The following is a 27115-nucleotide window of genomic DNA, read 5'->3' as shown; positions in this document are numbered from 1 at the left end:
GGCCATTGGTAACAGAATGGATCCCAAAAGAAGGCAAGCATAGGAGAAGGCGGCAGAAAGTAGGTGGGCTAATGAGATAAGGAATTCTGCCACAACAAGGCGGCCGCAGCTGACACAGGACAGGGTTAATTGGAAAGATACAGGAGAGGCCTTCGTCCTCCCGTGGACGAAGTTCAGCTGATGATGACATTAAATTGCTATAAGAAATAGAAAAAGAAATAGGCAAAAACAATGCAAATACCATAAAAGTAACGGTTCTTTAACACTAGAAAAGTATTGTGTACATTTGCCGAGAAGGTAATTAGGACACCTAACGGAATGATCTGGCTATAAGCCCCACCCGAACATGAGAGCCATTCACTGTGTTGGCAGAAGGCTGCGGTGGCACATGGAGCTGCTGCGGTTGCACGCTGGGCCGTGGCTGCTGAATAACGGGGAGGGCCACAGCAGGTGGCTCCGGGTCCTTCCGTAGAACGGCGAGGTTGTGAAGGGCGCCGCAGGCAGTTATGATAACTGCTGAGCGCTCAGGTCGGTTTTGGAGGCCCATATCTAAGCATGGAAAGCGGCGCTTCCAAACTCCAAAAGCCCTCTCCACACTGTTTCGGGTTTTGATGTGGGCCGCCTGATACCTGCGTGAAAGACGAGCAGTTTGAAGTAAAAACTTGTATAGCTGTGCTAAACTGAAGAGCACAGCAGTCTGCGCATTACATTCTCAGTGGCCCCATTGCAGCTACTAATGAAGCTTTAATTACATTTGCACGCCTCGGGAAGTATTAAGTCATCTTCAGGGGCTTTGTCCGTCAACCGGTGGCAAATGTATTAAGTCTGAATGTTGAATTTGTGTTGAATTTGATTAGAAAAATGGGAAAAGCATGGGAAAATTAAGTGTTTCGGTAACAAAAAAAAATGGAGGATCCACTCTTTGATGTAAAGAGTTTACAGAGCAGAACAGCAGCAAAAGGAGATGACATTCGTACATTTGTGTTGCCTTCAATCAAAGAAACTATGGTGTACAAGTTCCCTCTTGTACTTACCTGCCCTCTGGGGTATTTGGTGGGTTGGCATCTGCCAGAGGTGTCATTAAAAATGACATGCAGGGATAACCTGCGTCTCCCAGTAGCAAGCCGGGAACTCTCTTCGTCTCGTAGAGGACTCGTGCACGGCTGTTATCAAAAATTCTGCTGTCATGGACTGATCCAGGCCAGCCGACGACCAAGTCGTAAAATTCCAGTCTTGGCCCCGTTATTGCCTGAGGATAAAATATTATGTCTCTGTCATGAAGATATTCTCAGGAAATGAATATAAATTTTTGTGGCTACATGTCAAATCACTGTACTCTTCAGCGATTAATATCTATTTATATAGCTTAGGTTCTATGTTTTACAAGCAACAAGAGCCAGAAAAATTAGCACATTCATTAAAACGGCGCAAATTGCTTGCTTGCAATGCAAGTGAAAATTTGGTGCTTCATGTAACAGGAACGCTAGGTAACATACATGGTATTTATTAATTTTTACCCTCAAGGTCATGCAGGCATTTCAGAAGGGTGCAGGCAGAAAGAAATGTAAAACAAGCAACGTGAAAAACAAATGACTCCTCCTACGTATACAATGTTAGCTAAGAAATAGAGAACAAATTTATTAGTGGATACAGAAGTGCGCAAGCCAAAATATTGAGGCATAACTAAAATATTGTACAAAAATATACCTCCATCACTGATAAATTGATAGCACAAGTCGCTTTGGACATAAAAGGAGTTTGCGTATACTTAGAAACAATAATTGAACCTGACCCTCCAATCTTGAAAAGTGATGCAGTGCAGGTTCAAAGCACTGCAAGAGATCGATTATCTTTTTTTGCTCAATGTTTACATGAACATTATTTGAATAAGACGACAGCTATGGTGGGCAATGTGAAGGAAAGCGGCCCTTATGTTTGTTCTAAATATCAACACGCGTTAATATGATATAATGTCACCTAGATCGCGATAAAGTTTTGCAAAAAGAAAAATGGGCTCACCTGCACATTGATCGAAAAGTAACCTTTTCGGTTGCGGAATACTTCTCCGAGTTGACCGCCAGGAGACTTGATTCGGATGTGGGTGCACAGACAGTCACCCCAGGGAAACGGCCAAGGCGGTAGAAGGCCGTCGTATCCGCTTGGAACTCGGCCGCTGTAGCAGGGAACTTCACAGTTCGCGGGAACAGATGTGCCGCGATCAGCGTTGATATTCGTTCCACTGCACGGCACACCGTCGGTTGCGAAACATTTATCAAGTCACCGGTGACGACTTGGAATGTTCCACTTCCATAAAATCGCAGCGCAACGGCCAGCTGAAGCATCGGTGGCAGCGGGTTACCGCGATTGCTGACGCTTTCTTCCATGGGCAGGCACTTCAGGAGCTCTTGCACGGTGTCCTTCGTAAACCGGTACCGGGATAAAAACTCCCCATCGCTGAAATGCTCCAGCGGGTTTATTCTATCCCGCAAAGCCCGCCGTGGCACAACTGCAGCTTCGCTTTCGTCGGCGCCGTCGTGGAACAGTTCGTCCACACGTAGCACATGTTCGGCGAACTCGGCGAGCGAGCCGGCAGCCATCTTGACACTGTTGAGGGGGGACGCTTCGGCCGAGGAGGCGTTCAAGGTAGCAACAGCGCCACCTCGAGATTTTGGAGGAAAGCGTGGAGGAGTTCCTCCGTTCGAGGGCCGGTAGGAGTGGAGGAGGGTTTAAGAAGCACGAAACCGGCTTCGAGGAGCAACTCGAGTGAAATTTCAAGTGGAGGTCTGTTTAAGAATATTTAACGAGCGTCCTGAGTAGGAACGAACGCTCTGGGCCCCGACGACAAGGCTCATCCAGTCTCTCGACGCTATGAACTTTTAACTTGTGACTGTTTGCTCTTTTCTAAATTATGTAAACAAGTTTCTTCAAAGTGCCAGTAAACCCGCTTGTCTTTATCGTTCCCCAAAGGTCAGCGTCTATCCTTCCCCATCCCTTATCCGGCCAAACAACGCTACCCTGTATCAAGAAACAACTGGTCACGCTACCACGGCCCCTAACACCTGCTACAGTGAAGCCCGGGATACATGGAACGTTTTTTGGGCGATTTTCGCCCGACGGCACGCATTTGACGCCCGGCCTCGAAAAGAACGCCCGCCGCCGCCGATCTGGCCCCGCCAGATATTGACGCGCGGCGTTCGGAGAGACCGGAAGCGACAGCCGGAGCAAGCCAATAGCAGCGCAGAAAGCCCGCTCTTCCGGTTTGGCCGCCTCCGCCGCCGCCGCCGCCAACATGGCCGCCATGGCCGACGAGCTCTGCTGTGTTTATTGCACGAAAACGTTATCGTGAAAATAAACGCTTCACGAGACATGAAATGTCACTTTTTTTGGAGAACAGGACCGAATCTTGGATCGAAATGCCCGCTTTTCTTCCCTGAAGCGAAGGTGCCGAAGAAAACCGCAGCCGATGGTAGCCACGGCTGAGCGGGCATCGAAAGGTACGCGACCGCATGCATTCGAGCACGCAAAACCACGTATATATCTATGCACGCGTGCTGCAATCAGTACAGTGGTGTCTGAATGAACAATTTCGTTATTCTGAATAAGGAGTCAGCGTCGCTGCTCTCAAAGAGCTCCTCGCTCAATGGTATTTGCCACTTGTTGATCATATTGCTTTCGCGCTGAGAGATACGCGGCGGCGGGCTGCCGCTTTTTCGCTCCATGTATCTCCGGCCGGGCGTCGCGCCGCCGCGACGTTTTCTGCCGCGCGAACATCGTCGGAAAAAACGTCGCATGTATCCCGGGCTTAACACTGTTAAAGCCGACTCTCAGAACTCACCCCAACTTCCTTCCTCGCTGCTCCTGTCGCGCCGTCAACGCCGCCTTATTCGGACAGATGAGCGACCACGCCAGACATAAAGTCGAGCGTTACCTACGCTTACCTTCCAGCCAGTGTTGTAGCCGCTACAGAAAAAAGTAAATAAATACGTTACTAGTTACGCTAAGAAAAAAGAACGTGTTACGCCCCTACGTTACTCATAAAAATTAACGCGTTACCATTACCGTTGCCGAAAAAAAGTACCGCACGTTACTTTGCCGTTACTCCATGGCCATAAATTTTAGTTAGTGCGTCTACGCCTTAAGAACGCACGATAACAATTTCATAAAGCTCATATTTCACAATAAAATTCTAGCCCAAACAACGATTTTACGCGAAATCCTGATTTAACGAGAATACTTTGCATAAATGTGCAGGAGCTTTGGAATGTTATAGTGGCCTAAAGTTGCCTGTAGAGTTATATGTTATGGATTCAAAATTTGTGGCACATGGTGAAGCCATTTTCTGAATGTAACATTAAACACAAAATGACACTTCATCATCAATTCTAACTTCTCACAGAAAACATCGATGCACTCTCAACAAATTTACGGTAATTCTGAAAAATTTCATGTTCAAAAATGTTTGGCATGCTTCCATTCTGTAGAGAATTGTGTGTGTGAGTGGTTCGGGAAGGGGAGGTAGGTGAAGGCAAGTGTGTGAATGCGTGTTCGTGCACGTGTTACGCGATTTATGGGTATTCTGTCTTTATTTTTAGTTGGGTGCGTCGTCAATAGCAGGTGTTTTCTGGCATGCATGCGAACCGCAACAGAGGTCGCCGAGGGCACCTGTTTGTTTAAGTTTAATTGCAGCATCAATTTAGGTTCTCTGCGTTTTTTTAAAGAAAGGGGGCGGAGTGGGGGACAACTGGAACAAAAAGTAACTAGTAACGTGACACCTAACGTTACCGAAAAATGTTAACGTAAGTACGTTACTTGTTACATTTCCCAAATGGTAACGAGTACGTTACTAAGTTACCGAAAAAAAGGAACGCGTTACCGCCAACACTGCTTCCAGCACAATTCAGCACCTTTTACCCCCTCCCTCCCACCAAACCCGAATCCCACCCCCTCCACCCCCACACCAACACTCTCTAGAGGGTGTTGCCCACACACACTACCAACTACTGCAACTGGTTTGTCTAACACCTTCATCGAACGGCGTTCACTGGAACTTAAGCGTAGCGAAAATGAGTCTGCAAACACAAACGCAACATGAGTTTCACGCCCGTACCCGAGCTGCTGAATCCTTCGACTGGTGTGCTAGATTTTAAGCATTGTGCGAATAGCTTTTATTAGTACATTAAGAAGAGAGGATGGGTAGTGACAAGATTTTGTTCACAGTGCCACAACAATACAGACGATAAAAATATTTTGACGGCTGGCGTCGCATTGCTGGATACTACGGTATTTCTCTCAAGAGAGCGTGCAAGGTCAATAAAATTAACGATATGAAAATTCCATGCCACCTATTTATACAGCCTCCGATGAAACTTAGTCTCTTTAACATACCAAACCTCCAGCCCCCAATTGGTATTCATTCTCTCAAATTCAACCTGTTTTCACAAAAACCTCTACTCACTGGTATATAGAAGCATAGCAGCTGTAAATTAGGAACAGAAAGAAAAAGCAAAAAGTATTCAATGTACTGCGCTAACCTCTTCGCATGATGTGATTATAAAAATGAATACGTAGTTTATGCAGAAAATAGAGAAACCTCAACAAAAATTACAATCAAGAACTTAAAATTTCAATATCATACAGAAATAGACAGGAAAAAGCATCAAACATTTAATAATCTTATGCAAAGAAGTCATCAAGCAGGAAAGCTAACAAAAATTATCTTTCAAAAATAATAACTGCTCACAAAAGCACGGATGCAATCTGTCAACCATAGGTCGCAGCAACAATATGCAATGAATAACACAATACAATGTTCAAAGAGATTGGCTACACTTTATTACAGTAAAGATATTGGTTACAGATTACAAAAAATTGATAATACACGAAGTGAGACTTTTCGCCTGCCGTGTACCGTGCGCCGTCGCCGTTGCCGGAGTACCGGGGACCCTGGTGCGCATGTATTCCGTATGCGGCGGCGGTGCTGCAATCTAGTTCCAAGTTTTTTTTTTCAGGAATGCCATTGATTAACAGGTCACCTTATTTAAATGCAAACCCAGGCCAACCTAAGCCCGTGAGGAATCTAAATAAGCCCGGCAGCACGGGTGCAGAGTCTGCCATTCGAAAGGTGTAAATCGCTGCCGGCTTATCGCTTATGACAGTCTTCTCTCTTCAGTTTGCCTACATGTAAGGGCGGACGCTTTATGCCCTGATTAGGTTGGAATTTTGCGATTATTGTTTGTATGAAACTTTCTTTTTAAATAAGGTGGGGTCAGTGCATCTTAATAAAGCATTACCGATGCCCTCATTAAAGCTACTAAATGGCCACGCAGGGTAACACATGTCGGGGTCCTTGTGTTCGAAGCCAAGTGTAAGAAAAATTTGAGAGGAAGGTGAAATCCGGTTTTTCTCCAGGGTTTCCTAAATTATGACGTTTTGTGTATTCCACTTATAACAAAATGTAAAAAGCGCCAGCACCGCGAATATTTGATTCTGGATATAAGGTACATTTTAACACTGGCTACTAACCAAGTTCAGCTGCACAAACGAAGTGGTAACGTTCTCAAAAGTGCACAGCACACTCCCCCTCTACCTTTCCTATTTTCGTAAAATTGCTTTTTTTTTATTTTCAACATGATATGCGTGAGCAGCATTCAAGTGCGAAGAGTTGGCCTGTAGGAACATGCATGTATTTAGTAAGGGTTTACTATCGTTTGATTAAAGTGCATAAGTACATATGTCTTAAATACATTTGACAATATTGAAAATGTATGTATTTCCAAACATCTTCATACTACGTAGTCGTCCTTAAAATGTTGCAGTAGCTATGTAGGATACCCACACATACAGAGCTGAGTTGGCAATGAATATGCCTTTAATGAAGTGAAGTTGATTTCACTGTCTGAGCTTTTTCTAAGAAGCGCATGTCGTTGCGCATAAGTAAAGCCTTCCAGAGAGTGTAACAAGAGCTGATAGCAGTACGAAGGAGATGAGGATATTCGATTCGCTAAATAATAAAGGCATAAAGAATTCATATTCAGCTCTGAAGATCCTATTCTTTCTCATAGAGCACTCCATTCAGCTATTTGGCGCAGAAGAGTCGACTTCGGGAGGCTGCTTTTTCATTAACGTAGGGTCATCCTGAGTACCATGAAATTTGTTCAGGGCGGGTAGGTGCAAAATATTCCATTTAACGAGAAGAGTAGCGTTTCTTCGCATATGTCAAATATGTCAAATGATTCAGGTTCTGATGTCTAGCTGAGGCTCGCGGCTCATATGCATTAATTTCTGCACTTACATTTTTATACAAGCACACAACAAATAGATCGAGTTTTATAACATAAGCAACAGCTTCTCCGCTCGTTGTCTCACCTGCATTGAGGTGTTTTCATGCGCATGGATTAAAAAAAATTGCAGATTCGGTAAACTCACTTTCAAGATTTCTATTTGCACATAAAATGGCAAGGCTTGCAATTCAAAGCAAAGCTCTGCTGGTGAACGAGTGAGCATTCAAAGTAAGTTTTATGTACAGCGTATAGAAAATGCATTTTAAATTGCACATTCAAAAGATGGAATGGTGCAAAACCTTGAGGCTTAAAATGATTATGTAGCTGCATGCACAGGTTTAATGGTCAGGTTAGACGACACAAAAAGACACGAAAAGCACGAACGCTGCCGGCAAGCCCAACTGATTTGGTTTTTATTTTACGTAAGATACATATCGGCGAGAAAAGTATAAAAATACCAAAATTTCAGGAGCCTCTTCAGCTCCGATTTATGGGTAAAATGCGACATATATGTATTGATAAAGGACAAGCTCTGTTCGGAACGTTCACTCGAAATTATTCTTTACCGATACGATGTCTTTCCGCAACTCGCATTTTAACTCTAGCAACCAAGTACGTTTATTTTTGTGCTATAATAACCTGAACCTTTCTCATTGGCCTAGTGGTAGCGCGTCTGCCACACAACCGAGTTTTATGCATTCGATTCTAACTTATTTCCTTAATTTCCTTCGCCATAATTAATGTACTTTACATCCTTACTGAATATAATAAAATTTGAATTATGCTACAACTTCGTAATTTAAATGTAACTTATGTTTTCAACATTTCCATTCCACAGCTCACCCTGCGACATCACAACCGTCTATACCCAATGGCATTTTTCGCACACACAGTCGACAACCACGCCGGCTTCCTCTCTGAACTGGACCCTTAACACTATCGCGTTAATAATGAAAACTGTAAGGCTTCGAGTCTTTCATTTCATTTCCCCATTCTGCCTGCTATCCTCTATTTCCGCTGCCCCAGCTCAGGTGCTTCAGTATCGATGGCAGATGCCGCGGTTAGCAAAAATCTTTTCCTTCCTTTTTATGATTATTTTAATAAAACCACCTTACTACTACTACTACTACTACTACTTGTAAAAGGCACCGGTCGTGCCTCTTAGTCTGCCACACGCATATGCTGACAGCACATTCTTACTTGGCTGTTTTGCTTGCTGTGCTCACGCTTGTCATTCTGATTATAGCTTATTTGCTTTTGCTCTTTACGGGTCTGTACGCCTACACGTATCGTACGCAAAAAAAAAATAAAGCAAACAGTGGGTCTTGTCAGCACCGGCCGTGTTTTTTGCGTCAGTGTATATCGTCCAATGACCGCAAGATTTGAGGGGCTTTAATATAAGCGGCGATGCATGCGCAGACAGGCTCCACGGTGCTCCGGTAACAGCACTGCTATTACGGTACACGGTAGGCTAAATATCTCTACTCTTTTCGCAGAAATGTTGGCCGCCGGGATCGCTGGCGTGTCTCTCCCCTTGTTTTTCCTCGCAATCAGCATAGGGCCTCCCTTCAAACACTTGCCTATTAGGTTCGTAGTTAATTTTTTCGCCACTGTTTGTGGAGCTTTCCTGCCCGATGACATGCAGTGCCGGCAGCTCTTCAATGTTGAGCGATATGCTGGAAGCCGGCCAGGAATATCCGGGTACTAGTTTGGCAGCGATTTTTTCATCACAGTTGGAGCTGGAGTTTATAAGAGACTGCTCTTCTTCGGTGTCTCTTCGCGTAGTGCATCCTATAGATATGAAATAAAACAATGTGACGGTGAGAAAGCGGGAACAGTTCCAGTCAACTTCTCAAAAGAAAAAGCTTAGACGGAAGAGCAAGGAAAAGAATGAAAATACAACATTAACGCATTAGATGCTAGTTGCATTGGATGAAGAGTACCAGCGTGCTGTTTAGTTCAATTCTATGGGCCTTCTGCCACAAAGATTCACAAAAACGAGCTCGGTTTTAATGGACAATCTAGAGCAAAATACTGTCCCGTGGCTCGGAGAGTACTTCCAGAGAAGTCGTGTTTTCTTCACGGTCGCAAGCATTTCCAAAATTACCGAAGACAAGATAAACGCAACGCGTAAACCTAAATTCAATGTTTATGAGCACTAACCACGGGCGATTATAGTTAGCCAAATTAAACAGCCTCGTCTTGTTGCGACCGCTCTTCAAAAGAGACAATTTCTCCTTGTCTTTTTATTTCCGTGTTAGGGTTGAATACAGTGCTGGTTCAATATTACACTTCCATGGCTACCTTCATTCCCATCAACCAAAAATTCTGGAAATCTGCTTGTCTACGAGCGGATGCAGCGAGGAAAATTCAAAATCAGAGAATAATTGTTGATGTTATCTTTGTTAACTATCACTATTTTATCAAGTACAGATGCGTGTACTTATAATAAAAAAATAGCGGTTTTGATATTTCGTAACTAATCCACATGAAAGAAATATCGCAGCACGCCAATATGTGAAATATGTGCCCTTAGACTTCCAACATAATTCACACAAATACGCACGGAAAGCATACACGATTCATGCGAAAGTTTCCGCGGTGTGGCGTACAGTGCGTTTGACAGTTCATCTCCCTGGGGCCGCATGGAAATGTAAGAAAAGACTACCGTGTTCCTTTTACGCTACGCTCGCGTAAGTTTGGAGACACCGTAGGAGCTGCACCATAGCAGCGGGGAGTTTCGCGTCATCGGCGATGTAATGATTGTGTAATTACGCTGACTGAAAAGGCAATTCCAGCATAATTTATCGTGCAAGGATTTCCAAATGCCGATTCTATAATATAAAATTACCTAAGAATAGAATGGTTTAAGTTCCCAATATGTGTACGCTGGCAAATATAGGGAGTGAGTGTAATAATAACTTAAATAATTTAGAGTTCACAAAAATCGTGGAGCCGCCGCGGTGGCTCAGCGGTTATGGTGCTCGTCTCTGAACCTAATACACGCGGGTTCGATTCCAGCCGCGGCGGCCGAATTTCGATGGAGGCGAAATCCTAGAGGCCTGTCTGCTGTGCGATGTCAGTGCAGGTTAAAGAATGCCAGGTGGTCGAAATTTCTGGAGCTCTTCACTACGGCGTCTCTCATAGCCTGAGTCGCTCTGAGACGTTAAACCCCATAAACAAAAACAAGTAACAATTGTGCTCTCCCTTTATGTGCGCCAAGTCGCATAACCGACGTACATAAAAGACTTTCGCGTAATTGCCATTTTTTTCGAAAACAATAAAATGCTATTTTTGAGTACCTTAGAAGTTGTCGAAAATCCTGACATCTTATTCTCGCAATAGCAGCAGAAGGCAAGATAAAGAAACAGCAACAATTAGGTGGACGTCCCTTCTGGTGATCACAAACGAAAAAAAAATTGACTCGAGCATTACCACTGTGAAACGCAAGATTCAGTGATAGCTACATGTGACGATGGATACAATATTTGTTTTTTTACTTCATTATTATTTGCTTTTTCTCCACATAGGCTGCACGTGAGGATGCTATCATTGTTTCGCCACTGTGTTCGTAGCAGTGAGCGTGGCGCTAAGTAAGGGGTTTTGCAATGGCGTCAGTTGTTGCTGACCAATCGGTGTGGCGTTATGGGAAGTAGGAAACTGCTCTTAACAGCGGTTGTCATAAAATTTTTGCTTTAGGTTTTCTAATTACTCTTCACTTACTCTAATATCAATGGCAACTGACTATGCCGCTGGGACGAGTCGTTATTCTCTGTGTGAAAAAAGTGGCTTTTCCATCTTACCTTTGTCGACTTCACCGCAGGCATCTGTATCAGGGCCAACATGGTCAAGGTCCATTTCATTGCAGCTGGCCTTCGTCACCTTTCGGTCCCGAAGCCACCGGAAGAAACTTCTCCTGCCAACAATGCCAGTGCCGAGGAAAAGACCAATGCCGAGGAAAACAGCAAAGAAGATTGCTATCGAGGTGAATAAAGGACTGTGCAGGTCGGCTGCAGTCTTCTCGGTGTCAGGCTCCTGTGGACAAAGAGAATATTTCAGATTGCACATCTTATATTACTAACAAAATGACTGATGCTTACTTTAAGCACTTGAATAAATTGAAAACCAGCTCGGAGAGGCTGCTAATTCATGTAAGTGGCTGCGAACTCATATTCCTCGCACCACGATGTGTGCGTGAGAGGCGGTGTTTCCTATACATAACCTAATGCAACAATACCGGGGCCGAAAAGCATTCATAACACAAGAACCGCACCACTTGAACGCAGCAAGGCTAGCCATATGCCTGTGATGGTGAAAACTACTCGTACTATTCACGGCGACTGCCTCATACGTTCCACCACTGCATTGCTACAGAAAGCTACAGAAAGTGTTGAGAGGAGGGGTGGGGGTATTAAATGCACTCCGCCATGTGATGTCATGTGATGTCTGAAAAGTGCAGAGTAAAAGCGTATTCTTGCGTCCAGCCACCATATTTGAGTTTCCTGTGGAAGACAGAACACAAGCTAAATGTCTACAGAGGCGCGCTTTCAGCAAACTTTCACCACTTCCTGAATGATGCAGTTTAGATTAATTTCGGCGGTCAATGCTTCTTCACCGATTTCAGGACAGTACGCTGACCGTAATACGGTCCGCGTCTACTCCGTTCACTCAGTTTTTGTGCGCGCTGCAACGGTACACGTTCTGATAATATGCTGGTCAGGATTTACGTCCACCCAGCAGCGAGTTGGACGGTTTCCATAACTCCTAAAAGGCATAAGCAGACCCCCCCCCCCTTTTTTTTTCTTGATCTTTGTTGTTCTGTGGTCATAGATGCGCTTGCTATCATTTCCGTCTTTCTTATAAATTCAATGAACATACACGTCGATAAACATAGTTGGAGTCCGCGCCCGTCCTGTCACGTCTTTCTGTATATTCGTCTAAATATGTAGTGCTGTTTAGTTTCAAGAAAAGAAAATGCGTCACCAACTAGCTCCAAAACCTGTTTTACTACCCTGCTAGAATCAAAACGAAGCCATGTAGCAGAACGTGAGCTGCTAAAGGGTAAGTGAGTAGCCGCTGTGGGTCCAGTGTAGGCAGCCTTTGTGATCGAAATCGAAATTTTGGTCACATGTACAAGGTCAGTTGACATAGGTCACGAAGGCTGAGCGCGATAGTTGTCTAGAACCAAGTGCCAGCGACAGCAAGACGCCAGAGGAACTGAAGCGACAAAATTGTCGGCGAGGACGAAACAAATAAGGCAAAAATAATAGTTATATTCTTGTGCGGGCTATATGCTTGTGCATGGTTGGGTGGTACAGTCGCTTTGGTACTGTACTATTGCATGCATTTGCCACTGAGCGCCTATAACAGCCAGAAGGATGTGTTATGACGTCTGTGTGGGAAATGTCAGATTTGACTGCCGGATGATTACATGATAGTTTCTACGAAAGAGCATGTTCAGTAGTGAATTTGTTATTTTCCTGGCACCTGCATTGGGACTTAATGACTGCGCTCTGTGTTGGCTGTATTGCTTGAAATACTGCGTGAGAATTTTTTGGTTTGGTTTAAGGGGGTTTTATCGTCCAAAGCTACATTAACTATGAGGGACACCGTAGTGAAGGGCTCCGGAGATTTCAACTACCTGGGGTTCTTTAACGTGCACTGATATCCACTAAATATAACTCCACATAGCTAGCACATAACAGCAGGTGGCTAACGGTCTTCATTCGTGCCTTTGAACATCTGTTTGGAGTTTCCTTCATGTAAAGAAATTCTTATTTTGTTTCCAGTACTCTTCCGCAGTTTTTTTATAAAACATCAGCTATCTGCTTGTGAACACTGTATTTTTGTTAGCCACGCACTCAAAGGTCACCACGCTAGGCCTCTCCCATGTCTCTCCAATTAGCCCTGCCCTTTGCCAGCTGTGGCCACATTATCCCCGCATAGGTCTAATCCCATCCGCCCACCAAACTTCCTGCCGCCCCCTGCTACGCTTACTTTCCCTTGGAATCCTCTCCGTTAGTCTTAAGGACCAGCGGTTATCTTGCTTTCGCATTACATGCCCTGTCCAAATCCCTTTCTTCCTCTTGATTTCGACTAGGATACCATTAACACGCGTTTGTTCCCTCACTCACTCTGCCCGCTTCCGGTATCTTCACGTTACAACTATCATTTTTCTTTCCATAGCTCACTGCGTTCTCCTTAACTTGAGAGCAGAACCGTTTTCGTTAACCTCCAGGTTTTTCCCCTGTAGGTGTGTACCGGTAGCATACAGCTGTTGTATACTCTTCTCTTGAGGGATTTTGATATCGCGTATTGATATATCGCACATTGATAATGCGATATTGATATCACTGATATCGCAGAGTGCCTTTGTTCTACAAGAAATTGCTTTCGGTCGTCAAATGAGCATAAACAAGCCCTTCGTTCCTTTCGCATAGTATCAGGCGAATGAATTTACTCTGAATGTTTACCAGTGTTTACCGATTGATTCTTCGAAGGTCTCTGCGCAGAGTTTTAAAAAGAGAACTTTCGAAGTAGGTGTCATCGTTGTTTAGCTAGTTTTATGCCGTACCGCGCAACCGGAGCATAAACCGTTCTTACTGGGGGTGCACACTGAGAATTGTTCATGCAAAGGAAACATCATCAATCTCTTGATGGGCTGGTGCCTCGAGAGGGGCAAACTGGATGGTATGCTTACAATCACTACACGAGGCATCTAGTTAGCTCTGCTGGAAAAAAAACAAAATTTGTACTGTTTTCAAAGTGCGCGAGAATGCTGGGACTACGCTATGTTAACGTTAACACAAGGTCTGCTCTCTAGAGGCTCAACTCCTACCCTATCCGAGCTGCGCTCAGGAGCGCCATGATTTGGGAAAAATGCAAGTGGCTACTGGTAGGTGCATCACCGTTTCAGTGCCCAAAACTCACGCCTAGCTTGAGGTACACGTCATCACTAGACGGTAACTGAGGGCTTCTTTGGCTTCTTGCGCTATTAGAAAGCGAAATATTACGCACACAAAAAAGAGTAAAAATATGTGTGTGTATTAAAACATCATATTTCTAAAAGTAGAACAAAAAAAGAACAGTGGTTGGAAGTGCATCAATTACTGTGCACACGTCAAGAAAGCACAGTAAGCGATTTACAAAACATGTCAAATATTACCTTAGGAAAAAGTCGGCCGAGGCCAGGCTTGCTCTGGTATGTGCAGTGGAAGCGGTGCTCGGCACCGGTGGCGTTGACGTGTAGCTTCAGGCCGTCCATCCGGAAGCTGACCTCCACTAAGCAGCCATCCTCGTAGGCCTCTCGCCTGACGCTGGCTGTTACACAAGATTTCACCACGGACGCAATGGGGCACATCATCCGGCGTCCGCTCTGGACCACGCGGCAGACCTACAGCGAAGAGGATGTTATGTTTGTTAGTCAGTAAATCGAAAGCAGTTACCCTAGTGAAAGTTTCCATATGATTAGTTCCATAATTCCATACGTTTCCATATGAAATTGTTTGTCAGTATGGATCATATGGAGTCGGTGTGAACTAAATAGGAGCACTTATGTAAACTTACGGGCTTCATATGACGTCATGTACACCGCATGGAAATTGCATGAAAATTACGTCGAATGTTTGTGGACTCCGCAGAGGCAAGATATCCATTTATATATATTCTTCTGTATTTTATGGAGTATATGTTTCCATAATGTCTACTGGAACGTCCCATATTCAGTAGAAATTAACATTTGACACATCAATCGCTTTCCATTCGAACAAGTTTTTTTTCTGGACTACATCAACCTTCTTCGCGAAGATGGCATTGATTGACGAGACACTCCTGCTGAAAGGATGCGTATACCACGAGTACTATCAAACGCACCAGTATTGAGCTGACAAAACATGTAAGTAGAGCACTCGCTCAAGACTGAAGATTCTTCAAGGTCGTCTCTTTTGGTGCAAGACATGTAGCACTACAAGTTTCACGAAAGTAGTTAATATAGGGGGAAACGTGGAGGCCAACGCCGCATTTTGTTAACCTTAGAAGGAGCACAGTTCAGAGTCTCGGGATTGGGGGCCGGAGGGGGGGGGGGGTGATTGAGTCTGCGGTGCGATATGTCCGCCACACAAACGCTTTAAAGTTGCATGAAGTTCGCTGCTTGCTTTTTGCTTGTCTTAAACCTTTTTTTATTCATCGATGTAACTTTAAACTGTCCAGTATGTATGTCAGGAGGCTCCTACCTTCTACTAGAGCGAGAGAGGTTTCAAATTCATAACATGAATAAACGACTGAAACTTCATAGTAGTTGGTAATATGTCTCCGGAAACATTTTCAAATGTAGGCTGAAATGAAGATTTATGAGAGCACTCTGAATTGCATTTTTAAAAGTATAATATCAAGCATGACTTCTCATAAAATTTCCCTATAGCTCTCTTTGCCATTACAGTGGGATGCAATAATTGCTTGATATCAACTATGGCTAAAAAATGGCTCCGAATTAGGCTGTCGAGAATACAGCGAGCTAAAGCAGTAAAAATTATAAAGCTAGGGGTAGGCGGCACAAAGTGAGCAGAGTCAATAACGGAAGAAACCCAAGTTAGCGATAGTATATATAGCAAAAAGCAAGATATAGAAACATGGGAAGGGCATAAAGTCTGCATAACCGGTGGTCCGTTTCCTCACCATCATCGCCACCAAACTGACTACTCCCACTGCAGGCAAAAGCCTCTCCCATATTCCTCAAATTTACCCTCTCTTTTGATGTCTGCGGCCACCGTATCCCCGCAAGCTTCTTAATCTCATCCGCCCACATAACTTTCTCCCGCACCCAGCAACGCTTGCCTTCTCTTGGAATCCACTCCATAACTTTTGATGACCAGTAGTTATCTTGACTTCGCATTGCATGCCCTGCCCAAGCCCATTTATTCCTCTTTTTTCGACTAGGATGTCATTAACCCGCGCTTGTTCCCTCACCCACTCTGCCCGCTTGCGGTCTCCTAGCGTTACACGCATCATATTTCTTTCCATGGCTCAATGCATTGTCCTTAAATTAAGCTGAACCCCTTTCGTTAAACTCCACGCTTTTGCCCGGTAGGAGAGTATCGATATGATCGAGCTGTTGTGTACTTTTCTCGTGACGGATATTGGCAAAGAGCCCTTAATGATCTGAGAGACCTTGCCATATGCGATTCACCCCATTCTTATTCTTCTACTTGTTTCCTTCTCATGATCCGGATCAGCGATCACTACCTGCCCTAAGTAGAAGTATTCGCTTACCAGTCCCGGCATATTCCCGTTAGAGTGCGCAATTTTGTTAAATCCTTACTTGAAGGACGACACTTTGCCATACGCCTCAGTGGTGAGGCCTCTTCACGGCGTTCCCCAGGGACCGGTGTTATCGCCACTACAATCAGCCATAAATATTACGTCGACTTATGCTTCTTCAATTGGTCTTCCGCTTTCAATGAGAAACACCACGTTCGGGTCAGTCGCCAACTGCTGCGGGCGCCGTAAACTCGCTGCAACAGCACTTTGTGTCCGTCTATCCGGAACTCTAATTCAAGAAAGCTCGACCGTAAAAATCTTGGGCTTGACAATACACGAATTAGGTACACGTACTGCTTGGCTTTCTCGGGCTAAAAAGCAAGCAATTCAGGCGCTGTGTCTGATTAGACGAATTGCTCCTAAAACAGGCGGAGCCCGCTCTCTTGTTGCACGGCAGTTGGTGCGGGCGGCTGTGCAACCGCGCCTCGTTTACCAAGCCTGATTCCAGCATTTTACGAAGGCTCAGTGGGAACGCCTAGAAGCTGTTAATCGAGAGGCAATGAGGGTCATCACTTGCCTACCCCGCATTACGCCGATCGTGGCGCTCCAAGAACATGCGCAGTTGAATACACTAGATGAGCTGATGCAGATGAACGACGCGATGCTCGCAGCCTAAAGTCAAACCTGACGCACACAACGTGTGCACTCAGGGCATATGCTTCACCGCACTCCATTCTACAGCCGCCCCCGCCAGTTCTTCCTCCCTGGCGTTTTGTGCAGCTAATCGACAACAAACCGACTGATATTCGTCGGCCATCATCTACCCGCGCGGCATCATCGTTTCGTGACAGAATTACAGAGCAATACGCCAATCTACCGTATGGCTCCATCGTTATGTACGTTGACGCAAGCATCCAGGCCTACGAAACAACAACGGCAGTTTACTGTCCTTGCAAGCCTGCCATGAACAAAACGTCAAGGTTTCGCCTCTCAGAACCTCCTTCCTCCTCCTGTGCGGAGATGCTTGCGGTTCAGGAGGCGCTTTGCTCTGTGGCCGCCGTTCCCCTGCTACCCACGGCCCGCATTGTCATTCGCACCGACGCACTTCACGTCACACGCCAACTACGACGAGTCAGTCGCACCCCGGAAATCTTCCAAGACATCCATCGTCTAGCGGAGCATGCCGCAGCAAATCCGTATTGAGTGGGTCCCGCGTGACCTCCTGAGCGCACAAAGCCGCGCAGATTCTGCGACCCGCCTTTCGACCCCAACCTCGTCTTTGCCTCGAGTCCTCGCTCTGGATGACACCACCCTCTTTTAAACAAGCAAGGAACACCTCCGGCGCCGCACACGTGCTGTAATCCCTCCGTGTAGGGTAACCCTCCCTCGTGGTCTTACCCGTGCAGAGGAGGTTGCGCTTCGGACGATACGGGTCGGGGTTGCCCTAACTCCAGCTGTGACACGCAAGTGGCCGCATTTCAAAGATTTATATCCCCGCCCCGGGTGTCCAGTCTGCAAGATCAGAGACTGTGACGCGGACATCCACCACCTGGTGTTTTTTGCCCGGCGCTGAAGCCGACGAGATTTCGGCACCTCGCGGCAGTGGGTCTCTCACCGGACAATCCGGGATCCTATATCGCCTGGACACAGGGTCCATATCATCGTTCACTACTTGATTTCATTAGATCAGCCCACCTTTTTTCATTTATTTAAGCATCTTCCTCATCTCTCATTTCATAACCTTTTTGCCCTGAGGCAATAAACATCGCTTGGAACAAAAAAAATCCGACATAACGCTACCAATTGTGTACTGCTGTTCTCTTGCCAGACTGTTGAACATTGCTTTAAGTTTCTCTGAGATAAATTTTTGACCCACCGTTCCGCTCTGACTGTCTAACTCTATAATCACGCTTTGCAGTTCATCTTCTGAGTGACTTAGCAAGGCAATTCCCATTTATCAGAAGGCAAAGGGAGCAAGGGAGGGAAGAGGCAAGCGGTTTTATTTAGTAACGTACGTCACTAAGGTGACACTGAAGATAAGGCTTTAAAGTACCGCTGCTGCGGATGTTTTCGTGTTTACGTCGCGTTCCATTTTGCCACTTGGGGCGCAACCTTTATTCGGCGACGCTTTCTCTTTTACGTGGTACTGTAAAACTCATGCATCTGTAGCCGCAGTAGTACTCTTAAAAAATTGCGAGAGATTTGAAGAGAACGTTTTGGGAGAAATAAGGTGCGTTGCAGTAACCACCTTTTTGATGGTTTTTATGTGGGTTTAACATTCCAGAGTAACTCAGGCTATCAGGTACGCGTAGTGTAGGGCTCCAGAAATTTCGACTACCTGGGCTTCTTTAACGTGAACTGGCATTTCACAGTACACTGGAATTTAACATTTAGCCTCCATCAGAATGCGACCGCCTTGGCCGAGATCGAACCCACGTCGTTTGAGTCAGCAGCAGAGTACCATGACTACTATGCCACCGCGGCGGCCAGCAAACGCCTTTCCGTTTACGCTATATTAACAGAAGTAACCTTCTAAATAGCGGTGCTGGTGTTCATAGTATGTGCCCTTTCTTCAAAAGGGGCGGAACAATGGTAAATGATGCATTTACACCACTGCATGAATATTATGGCGCAGAAAGTCTGCCTTCACTTCGAATGCACATTTCTCTGGAAGAAACACTGCAGTCAGCGATGACTGCCGTTGGCAGTGTTTTTAGCAAATAACAAATTTTTTAGTGTTGGTGATAATTCTTGATTGACGTGAAGTTTTGGGATGATTTTTCAAGCCGCGATCAAACGCACAAAGTTTAGAGTGGCGAGGGAAAAGCGCCACGTCATAGCTTGACATCTTCCCTCGAGCCCGAAAAGGAGAAACTTGTACACTCTCTGGAACTGCAAGCAGAGACCGCCATGCTCAAATTAACGTAAACTTACTGTTTTTTTTTTCATTTTAGTGTAACAGATTTGTCAAAAATTTTCTTCGGCCTTGAAATATTGATACCTTGCGGAGGAAAGGAAAGCGAGGAATTGGGGTAGTCATGAAAACATAAAAATAGGTAATGCTTGCTGGTTTGCCTGTAAGGCATCGCGGGAGTTATACGTGCCCTAGCTGCATTGATTCTATTAAAAAGAATGAAACTTTCTGTATACTTTTAAAACCCCCTGTCATTGAAGGTTGTGCGAGAAAATTTATAAGGGTCCTACGGAAACCACCAAAGCATCCAGGTGGTGCGTACACTGAGATAATGTTAAAGCCGTTGCGACTTAATGCGAAAGCGTCAAGAGGACAACGGTAAACAGGGCATGAATGTACACTATGAATCTGGATGACCCTGATGAATACCGAAGTCATGACAAAGCATCTTAAGATGATGCCTCTTAATTGAAGCCGTTTTCATAGCCCTGAGAGCTTTTAATGAGAATTCTCGTTCTGACGGCTTCGATCAGATTCACAAATTCTTTACTACTATACCAGATAGAGCGTAATCTTGAAGGGAAATCAATAATAAAGTTCTTTCGAATCCTCCTTTGAAAAGGAGATCGCAGATGCATTGCAATTTTTCTAGCACGTTTTGATAAGCCAAACAATTATTTAATTATTTTATCAACATGAATTTCCGGCCTTGGTTTTAAATCAGGGTCAATGAAAGAGTGCAGAAAAAACACGGACGGAGAAAAGGTCGACATGAGTGGTGTGTCGTCGCGTTTTTTTCTTCGCCCTGTCTTTTCTCCGCATTTCCTTCCATCATTCTTTACGTAGCCCCTTCAATGTTTGAGTCGGAGTAAAAGGTATTCTATCAAGTAAAGAAAGTCAGTCACCCCTCCAGTGTGCTCCTCTTGCAGGTTATGAGAGGTCACTCGGGTCAACATGAAAGGTGCGGCGGCACTGTCCAGGTGCTTCCCTCTAACGTCTATGTCTGAAGGGCCACTGCAAAAGAAGGCAGTCAGCTTTGTCGTCTGACATGTCGCTTAGCGCATTTGAAATGGGACAGGATTTACCAAAACTCTAATTATATACAAAGAACGTGTGAGACTCCTTTTCTTGGAGCTGGTTTCGTGAACTAAAGCAGCGCTATTATCTCCATCGCTACGTTAGCGTACAGTTGGTTTTGTATGTTAGCAATTTGCGAACCGTGGCAGGACAAGTATGCTCTGGACAGTGCGTTTAATACTTCTGTCACACGGGCACTTTCGATCCTCATTGGGCTCGATCTACATCGAGATTTTCGAGCACGCTCGAAACATCCGGTGCTACACGGGCATTTTCAATGCTCATTGAGAAGTTTCCCTCATGTGTGTTAGGTGGCGCCAAATGTTCCGCCGACAGCCATAACATGGTGATGTCCGGCAACACTGTGCAGTCGGGGGCAGCGGCAACCAAATTCGTAGCCAAATCGGTACATCTGCGTATCTGCGTCAGGTTTCTAAACTTGTGGCGCACCTCTGCTGCTGTGCGATGGAACCCGAGGGTCCGCAACGCCTCCGCGATTTCTGCATAGACTGCGGCGTTTCTCTTCTGGCGCCGCAATCATTTAGGCGGTCCTGCCAGCAGTCGATGAGAGCGGCTGTCTCGCGCTCGCTCCAGTTTCCGCGGCGACGACCAGGAGGACGCCATCTTTGTTTACACTGACGGCGAAGCTCGGAGCGTGGTGTGGAGATTATTTTCAAATGTTTGCATATAAGCAGGCATAGTACCTGAAAAATGTTCTGTATTACATTTTATTCAATTACAACAACAACAATTGTGGTTTTGTTTTGTTAACTTCTGTTTATTTTTATAGCTTCATAAGAGCGAGAGAGTACTCGACTGTGCTTGCAACCTCAAGCACTCTTGAGGAATCGGCATCGAGTCAAGCAGGATCGAGCTCGATTGTGCTTGAAAGTGGCCGTGTGACAACCGTCGATCTGTATTGAGTTCGATGAGCATTGACTCAATGAGGATCGAAAGTGCCCGTGTGACAGGGGTATAACACCCGCGTGACAACAAATAAATCTTACAGTCGGCTAAGGGCAGCAGATGTTTTGCGACATCGGCACAATGGGGCCCTTACACGAAAGCGGCTTCCTGTCGTCGTTCAAGTTTGGACATATAATCTGGGGAAACTATTATTTTTTCTTTGCAGCGTAAAATTTGTGGTTTATGGTAGTTCAACGTCCAAAAGCGACTCAGGCTATGAGGGACGCCGTAGGGAAGGAATCCGGAAATTTCGACCGCCTGGGGTTCTTTAACGTGCACTGACATCGACGAGCCTCTAGAAATTCGGCTCCGTCGAAATTCGACCGCCGCGACGGGGATGGAACCTGCATCTTTCGGGTCAGCAGACGAGCGCCATAACGATGGGGCACCACAGCGGCTTTGCAGCATAAAGTATTGATGTATATAAGTGGCTTAGTGCCAGTTCTTTTAAGGTTATTCCTCGCTATCGCTCTCACCACTGTTCGAGCCCGGCACTTCGCTGCTCCCTCAAATGATGTTGTCTTCGGTGCTTTACATTGCATTCAAACATCCTCTAACATGAAAACGTTTAGCAATAATCTCCGCGACATCTCGCGCCGATAAAGTATGCTACCTCCTCGGGTTATTTTTGTTCTTTACTCCAATAGGAGATCGTTACAGCTTTCACAACACGTTGTAAGGACTAAGGAAATTTCTTTATCTCAATACCGAATAGATCATGTCGTGAAGCCGGAACGAAAGGAAGCTGTTATTACGTAGGGGAATTCATTGAACTCCAAATTGTTAAAAGAAAAGCAAATAGCCGGCCTACGTAACCGTTCATGAAACTATAAAATACTATTTTAAAGAACTCGGGCTGAATAAAATAAACTTTAAAGTAAAAATAAAAGACAGCCTCGCAAAGTTCTGCATTTTAGATGAAAACTAGACCTTGGCACATTATGCGCACACTTTTGATTCCAGTTCGAGTGATTGTCACGTCGGCTTTAACATGTTCATTATTCGTTACCTCAACACAAGAAAGAAGATCACCCTAGAAGTTAAAATTCTGCCATTCCATGCTGTATGGTTTAACTTTATCTCCGCCACCCTCATCGTTGATTTCAGCAAAAAACAATTCAGAAATTGGGCAAGTATTACAAATTATGGGTGGCGAAGAAACGTATTTTAGGCGTGTTGCAGTAAAACACTGCAGCTACACGTTGGAAAGACTTTAGCGTTTTTGTTATGGCTCATAGTGCTGCTTTCTTGTTTTATTCGGCCGCGAATGTACAAAAAATATTTTTAAATTTGAGCCTTCGTGGTGAAGAGGAGTTTGAAGCACACCAGCACCTTGTTAAGCTGATAATAGGTGTGTCGATTAGACCTCTTTGCTCTTGTGGCAGTTTTTTCATCTCGTCTTTTTGCGCGTGCAGATTCTTGCAAGGAACTCCACGAATATATTACCGATAGGAGCGCGTCTTGGCATTCGCGCAACTCTACTCTTAATGACTTGATACATTCAACTTACCTGAATATACCGTGTGGTGGTTTAATCTTGTAGATAACCGGGTCCGGCTTGTAGGTAAACGTGGGAATGAAATTGCCCGACGAAATGAAAGGAACTTCTGTACCGTCTATACTGAGTGTGATTCGCTTCTTCTTGCGTATCTCTCCTGGAGCTACGGCGCTCGTTGTGCAGTCCAGGAAGGCGCTAGAGACGCTGTAATGAAAGCACAGTTTAGCTTGATGTGAAAGCATACATGCTTCTTGCCTATGAAAGGATTAAGTGACTTTCACAGTGCGCACCTAAGATCTGATCATCGGGCAAGGACGGCGAAGTGCGTATGCATGTGCTGTGTGCCCTCCAGTCGTGAGTGTGCTCAACAGCCATCCGACTGTCCCGTCGGATGGCTCAACAGTATAACAGATACTAAAACTACTCATTTCGTAGAACGCTGCCTGTATTTCAGATTTTAGCGTGACAGCGTTAAGGAGCTCGTGTCGCAGAAAAGTCGGTGTCGTAGGCGTCGGCGTCTTTGGCCGTAAGCGAAAAATGGCGCATCTCGGTGGACACCTGAACCGCGCCGTAAATGAAGAGATTTTAACGCGATAGCGTTAAGGACTGATTGTTTGTTTCATTGACCGATTGATTGATTCATCGATTTTTCCTTCCCTTACGGCACGATCCGGGTGTCAAACGAGAAATGTGACAGGCGCCGTTTCCTTTCCTTAAAAGCAATTGTTCATTTCATTTTCCTTCCCTTACGGCCCGGTTCGGGTGTCCGCCGAGATATGTGAGACAGGCGTCCTTTCCTTAAATTGTCCAACGGGCCACGCGTCGCGCCGAACGGGCGATGGCGTTCCGTGTACCCCTCGGCTACGCCGCGACACGTCTCACTCTTAAAGACGAAGCTTAAGCGTCCTAAAATTTTTATTCTTCTTGTGGATAAAATTCGCGTCAAATGTGAGCCATAATGGCGGATTACGTGGTGGTGATTTTTTTTTCTCGCTTTTGAGTGTGCCGATGTGCCTCCTGCGTTGCATGATGTCACAGTATGTATAGCAGCGTCTATTCACCGCCGCACGAACAGTGTGGCGCCTTATCGAAATATCTCTTATTGTTGTGTTCTCACTCGAGCAAAACGACAGAAATTTTTAGAAAAAGACGAATGAAGACGAGCAGTAGGTGTCTGTTTCCCGCATATTATAATACGCATGAAGCAGCGCTAAAGAAATTCATGAACACTTAATGCACTCCAGAAGAACTTACAAAATGCTTTGACTTCAAACGGGAGAAAAAAATGTCGTATCAGCGGCATGTCTGTCCTTTTTTGGGAGAGGCAAATTGTTTTCTGGGCCTGTTTTCGAAAGAAACCTAGACCAAGAAGAGGAAGATATGCGACTGGTCACGTGAAACTATCAGTGTTCGTTTGCGCGTGGGCAGAGATTTCATATATAGTAGATTTCCGTCGAACAAAGTTTCCTTGAAAAACAGCGACTGAGCTGTCTTCCTATCGATACCCATCGTCTTTATTAAGCGCTGATGTCCTTATCCTAAGAAAACGACGCCCACAGGTTTTAAGTTTGGAGTGACATCGCTAGTTGTACACGCCCGCCGTGAGGTAAATAATACTGCAAACGTAGAAGATTTTAGCTGCTTTCAATGACAAAACTTAAGTGTTATGTAAGTACTTTTATATTAAGACAGTATACCGGACGAGAAGTGCACATGGTGGCATACTGTCCTGTAGTTTGCATACCCACAATGTGGACAACAAGACATAGTTATGTTAAGTGATAGCTCCGGAAAATTGAGTTTATTTTAACAAATGAAATTTTACTAGAACGAGAAACGTATATTTTATATCGCTAAGATAATTTCTAATGTTTGTATCGACACTGAGAGCCGCTGGCGCAAAGCTTTCTTTTATTGCTTTTGACGCGAGAGGGGATCAGATTTATCTGCAACTATCACTGCCATGCTCAACTGATTCTATCTTTTTCGAAATGATAGTGTTCCTTCGCGCACTGTACGGCAAAAGTTATTTTTCAGCTTTAAGCCTACCGCGGTGAAGACCAGTGGTGATTCTGTCCTTCGACGACTGCCGAGAACGTTTCATGATATCGTAATATTTTGGCGGGACGGCAAGAGAACAAGTTAAAGAATTGGCGTGCATGACAATAGAAACACACATTACTGTCTTCTGCAAGCATTTGTCGGAAGACGGTTTAGCGCTCTGCAAGAGTACCGCAATAGAATACTGATTAACTTGCCTTCTTCACAAAATATGGCTCTCATGCAAGGGCTTACTAGCAGCGTTTGACATTGCAGCCTGCACTGTTTTGCATTCAGTGTAAAAACTTGCACCCAACGTCACTTCCGGTATTGAGTTTCTATCATGCCCCCCCTCCTTAGAAAAATATGCCCCCTAGTATTAACTTTAGTTCTGCGAATGTGGACCTGCTGGGTGATGTGAAATTATTAGACGCCCACTTCTTACGTTTTATCAGGCCGCATAAGAATTACATTGCCCTTTAGAAGATTATCTCCGGACAGCCTTCTGGGTGCATTAAAACACCCAATGGAACACTGCCTCCCTGGCATTTTGTCCGCGTCAATGAAATAAACCGCGGTGCTGCCTAGAGGCCGCCTATAGAAAACAACTCGAGCGGCAGCAGCGCCATCTGGCGCAGCACAAGAAAACTACAGTGACAGTACAAACCTAGGCTCATTAACGAAATATATTAGCTTGCTTTTGGTCAGATTATATACTGCGTAGAAAAAAGTTCTGAAACCTCACTGCGGCCCAGTGTTCACATCTTGACATGGCTCTTGACAAAAACTACGGCATTTCTGACCGGTTAGAACCAAACGAGCTCAAAGGTGAATTTTATTTTTGACATGTACCTGTTTATTTTGCAGTAGCTGCCACCAATTCTCAACACTCTCACTGACCCAACATCGAGATTTTTTCCAAAGACAGTCAGGTTAGTTCCACCAGCGACAGGCCCATAGCGTGGCATTACAGCAGTGAGCGTAGGGACCTGCACGAGAAGGAAAGATTTCTGTATGACGGAAACTCGGCTCGCAACAACTTAGGATTAGTAGCATGGAAGACAAGTCGTGCAATATTTTTTATTTAGTGCCTATTGTTTTTTGCCCCTATACACTAGCTGAAAGCATCAAGTGTTTGTTTGGCGTCAGTTATTTGAGTGCTTAGCTGTGGCACACCATGGCGCATCGCTCTGCGAAGAATTCCACGCGGGGAACAGCTCCTATGACGTCACTGGGTTTGCATCTGTCGCAGCTACTACAGCCTGAACTGTTTCCTTCACTTCATTTCATAGCTTATGTTCAATATACTGAGCACGTCGTGAAAACAAGATGCAGCGATTATACTGCTTGCTTTCTTTTCTCTGTGTGTTTTCTTGATAGCTTCTGAAATATTGTAGAAAGTTCTTGATACATTCCACTTTTGACGTTGTGCCCGCACCAAGAAAAACTAAACAAAGAATTTTTTTCTGTTTTTACATGACGGTGGATTTACCAATGTTCCTAAGCGCATTATATTCTGTTCCGTTGGTAACGTGAGGATCGAAAAAGAAGCTTGTTGAATGCAGCAGTATCCCAAAAAACATCGAAATTTGTTTGTTCAGCTTGAGAATCAAAACTCCCCAAGTCGGTATTGCGCTCGAAGAAGTCTATAAGGACCATGCAGCTCAATGGAAAGTGTAAAAGAGATGTTGCACAAACAAACCTTGTTCGCAGGAAGTTTTTCGTCGCAGGCGTCATTCATCCATGCCGGACAATAGGCGAAAGTGAAGTAGTCTGCACTACCAACAGAGTGTAATGGCAGACGCAAACCATCCATCTGGAAGCTGACGTGCGCTATGATCTTCCGCCCGTGAGACTGGAGCTCGGTGCTACTAATCACGGAAAACTCGGAGAGCGATGGCCCCGGGCAAACCATCTTCAGGCCGTCGTGGAACACGTGACAGGCCTTCGAGAAAAAATAAAGATGCTTGGTAATGGCAAAGAGAGTACACAAAATAATTTAGTTACAGTTTTAAGGCTCTAATCAGTGTCCTTTGGCGTTGTGCTCTAGTATATGTGTTGCTGAAAAAAATCTCATTCCAACAA

At 44.9% G+C, this 27115-nt stretch overlaps 1 protein-coding gene across 1 annotated transcript in view; it reads right to left on the bottom strand.

The window, feature by feature from the left end:
- Nucleotides 1-5038: 5038 nt before the first annotated feature.
- The window catches only part of LOC144097732 (hepatocyte growth factor receptor-like), a 77265-nt gene continuing 55188 nt past the window's right edge, over nt 5039-27115 (bottom strand). The window contains exons 10-17 of the mRNA XM_077630371.1: nt 26733-26975; nt 25883-26019; nt 23003-23194; nt 20355-20463; nt 14446-14673; nt 11084-11315; nt 8861-9071; nt 5039-5069 (exon numbers count right to left, since the gene is read on the bottom strand). Of these exons, the coding sequence (XP_077486497.1) occupies nt 5039-5069; nt 8861-9071; nt 11084-11315; nt 14446-14673; nt 20355-20463; nt 23003-23194; nt 25883-26019; nt 26733-26975 (1383 nt within the window). The remainder of the gene's footprint in view (nt 5070-8860; nt 9072-11083; nt 11316-14445; nt 14674-20354; nt 20464-23002; nt 23195-25882; nt 26020-26732; nt 26976-27115) is intronic.

This window comes from Amblyomma americanum, chromosome 7 (assembly GCF_052857255.1).
Source record: "Amblyomma americanum isolate KBUSLIRL-KWMA chromosome 7, ASM5285725v1, whole genome shotgun sequence".
In the NCBI taxonomy this organism is placed as follows: Eukaryota; Metazoa; Arthropoda; class Arachnida; order Ixodida; family Ixodidae; genus Amblyomma; species Amblyomma americanum.
The sequence above is the reverse complement of the archived record's forward strand: the minus strand, read 5'-3'. Positions and strand labels throughout refer to the sequence as shown.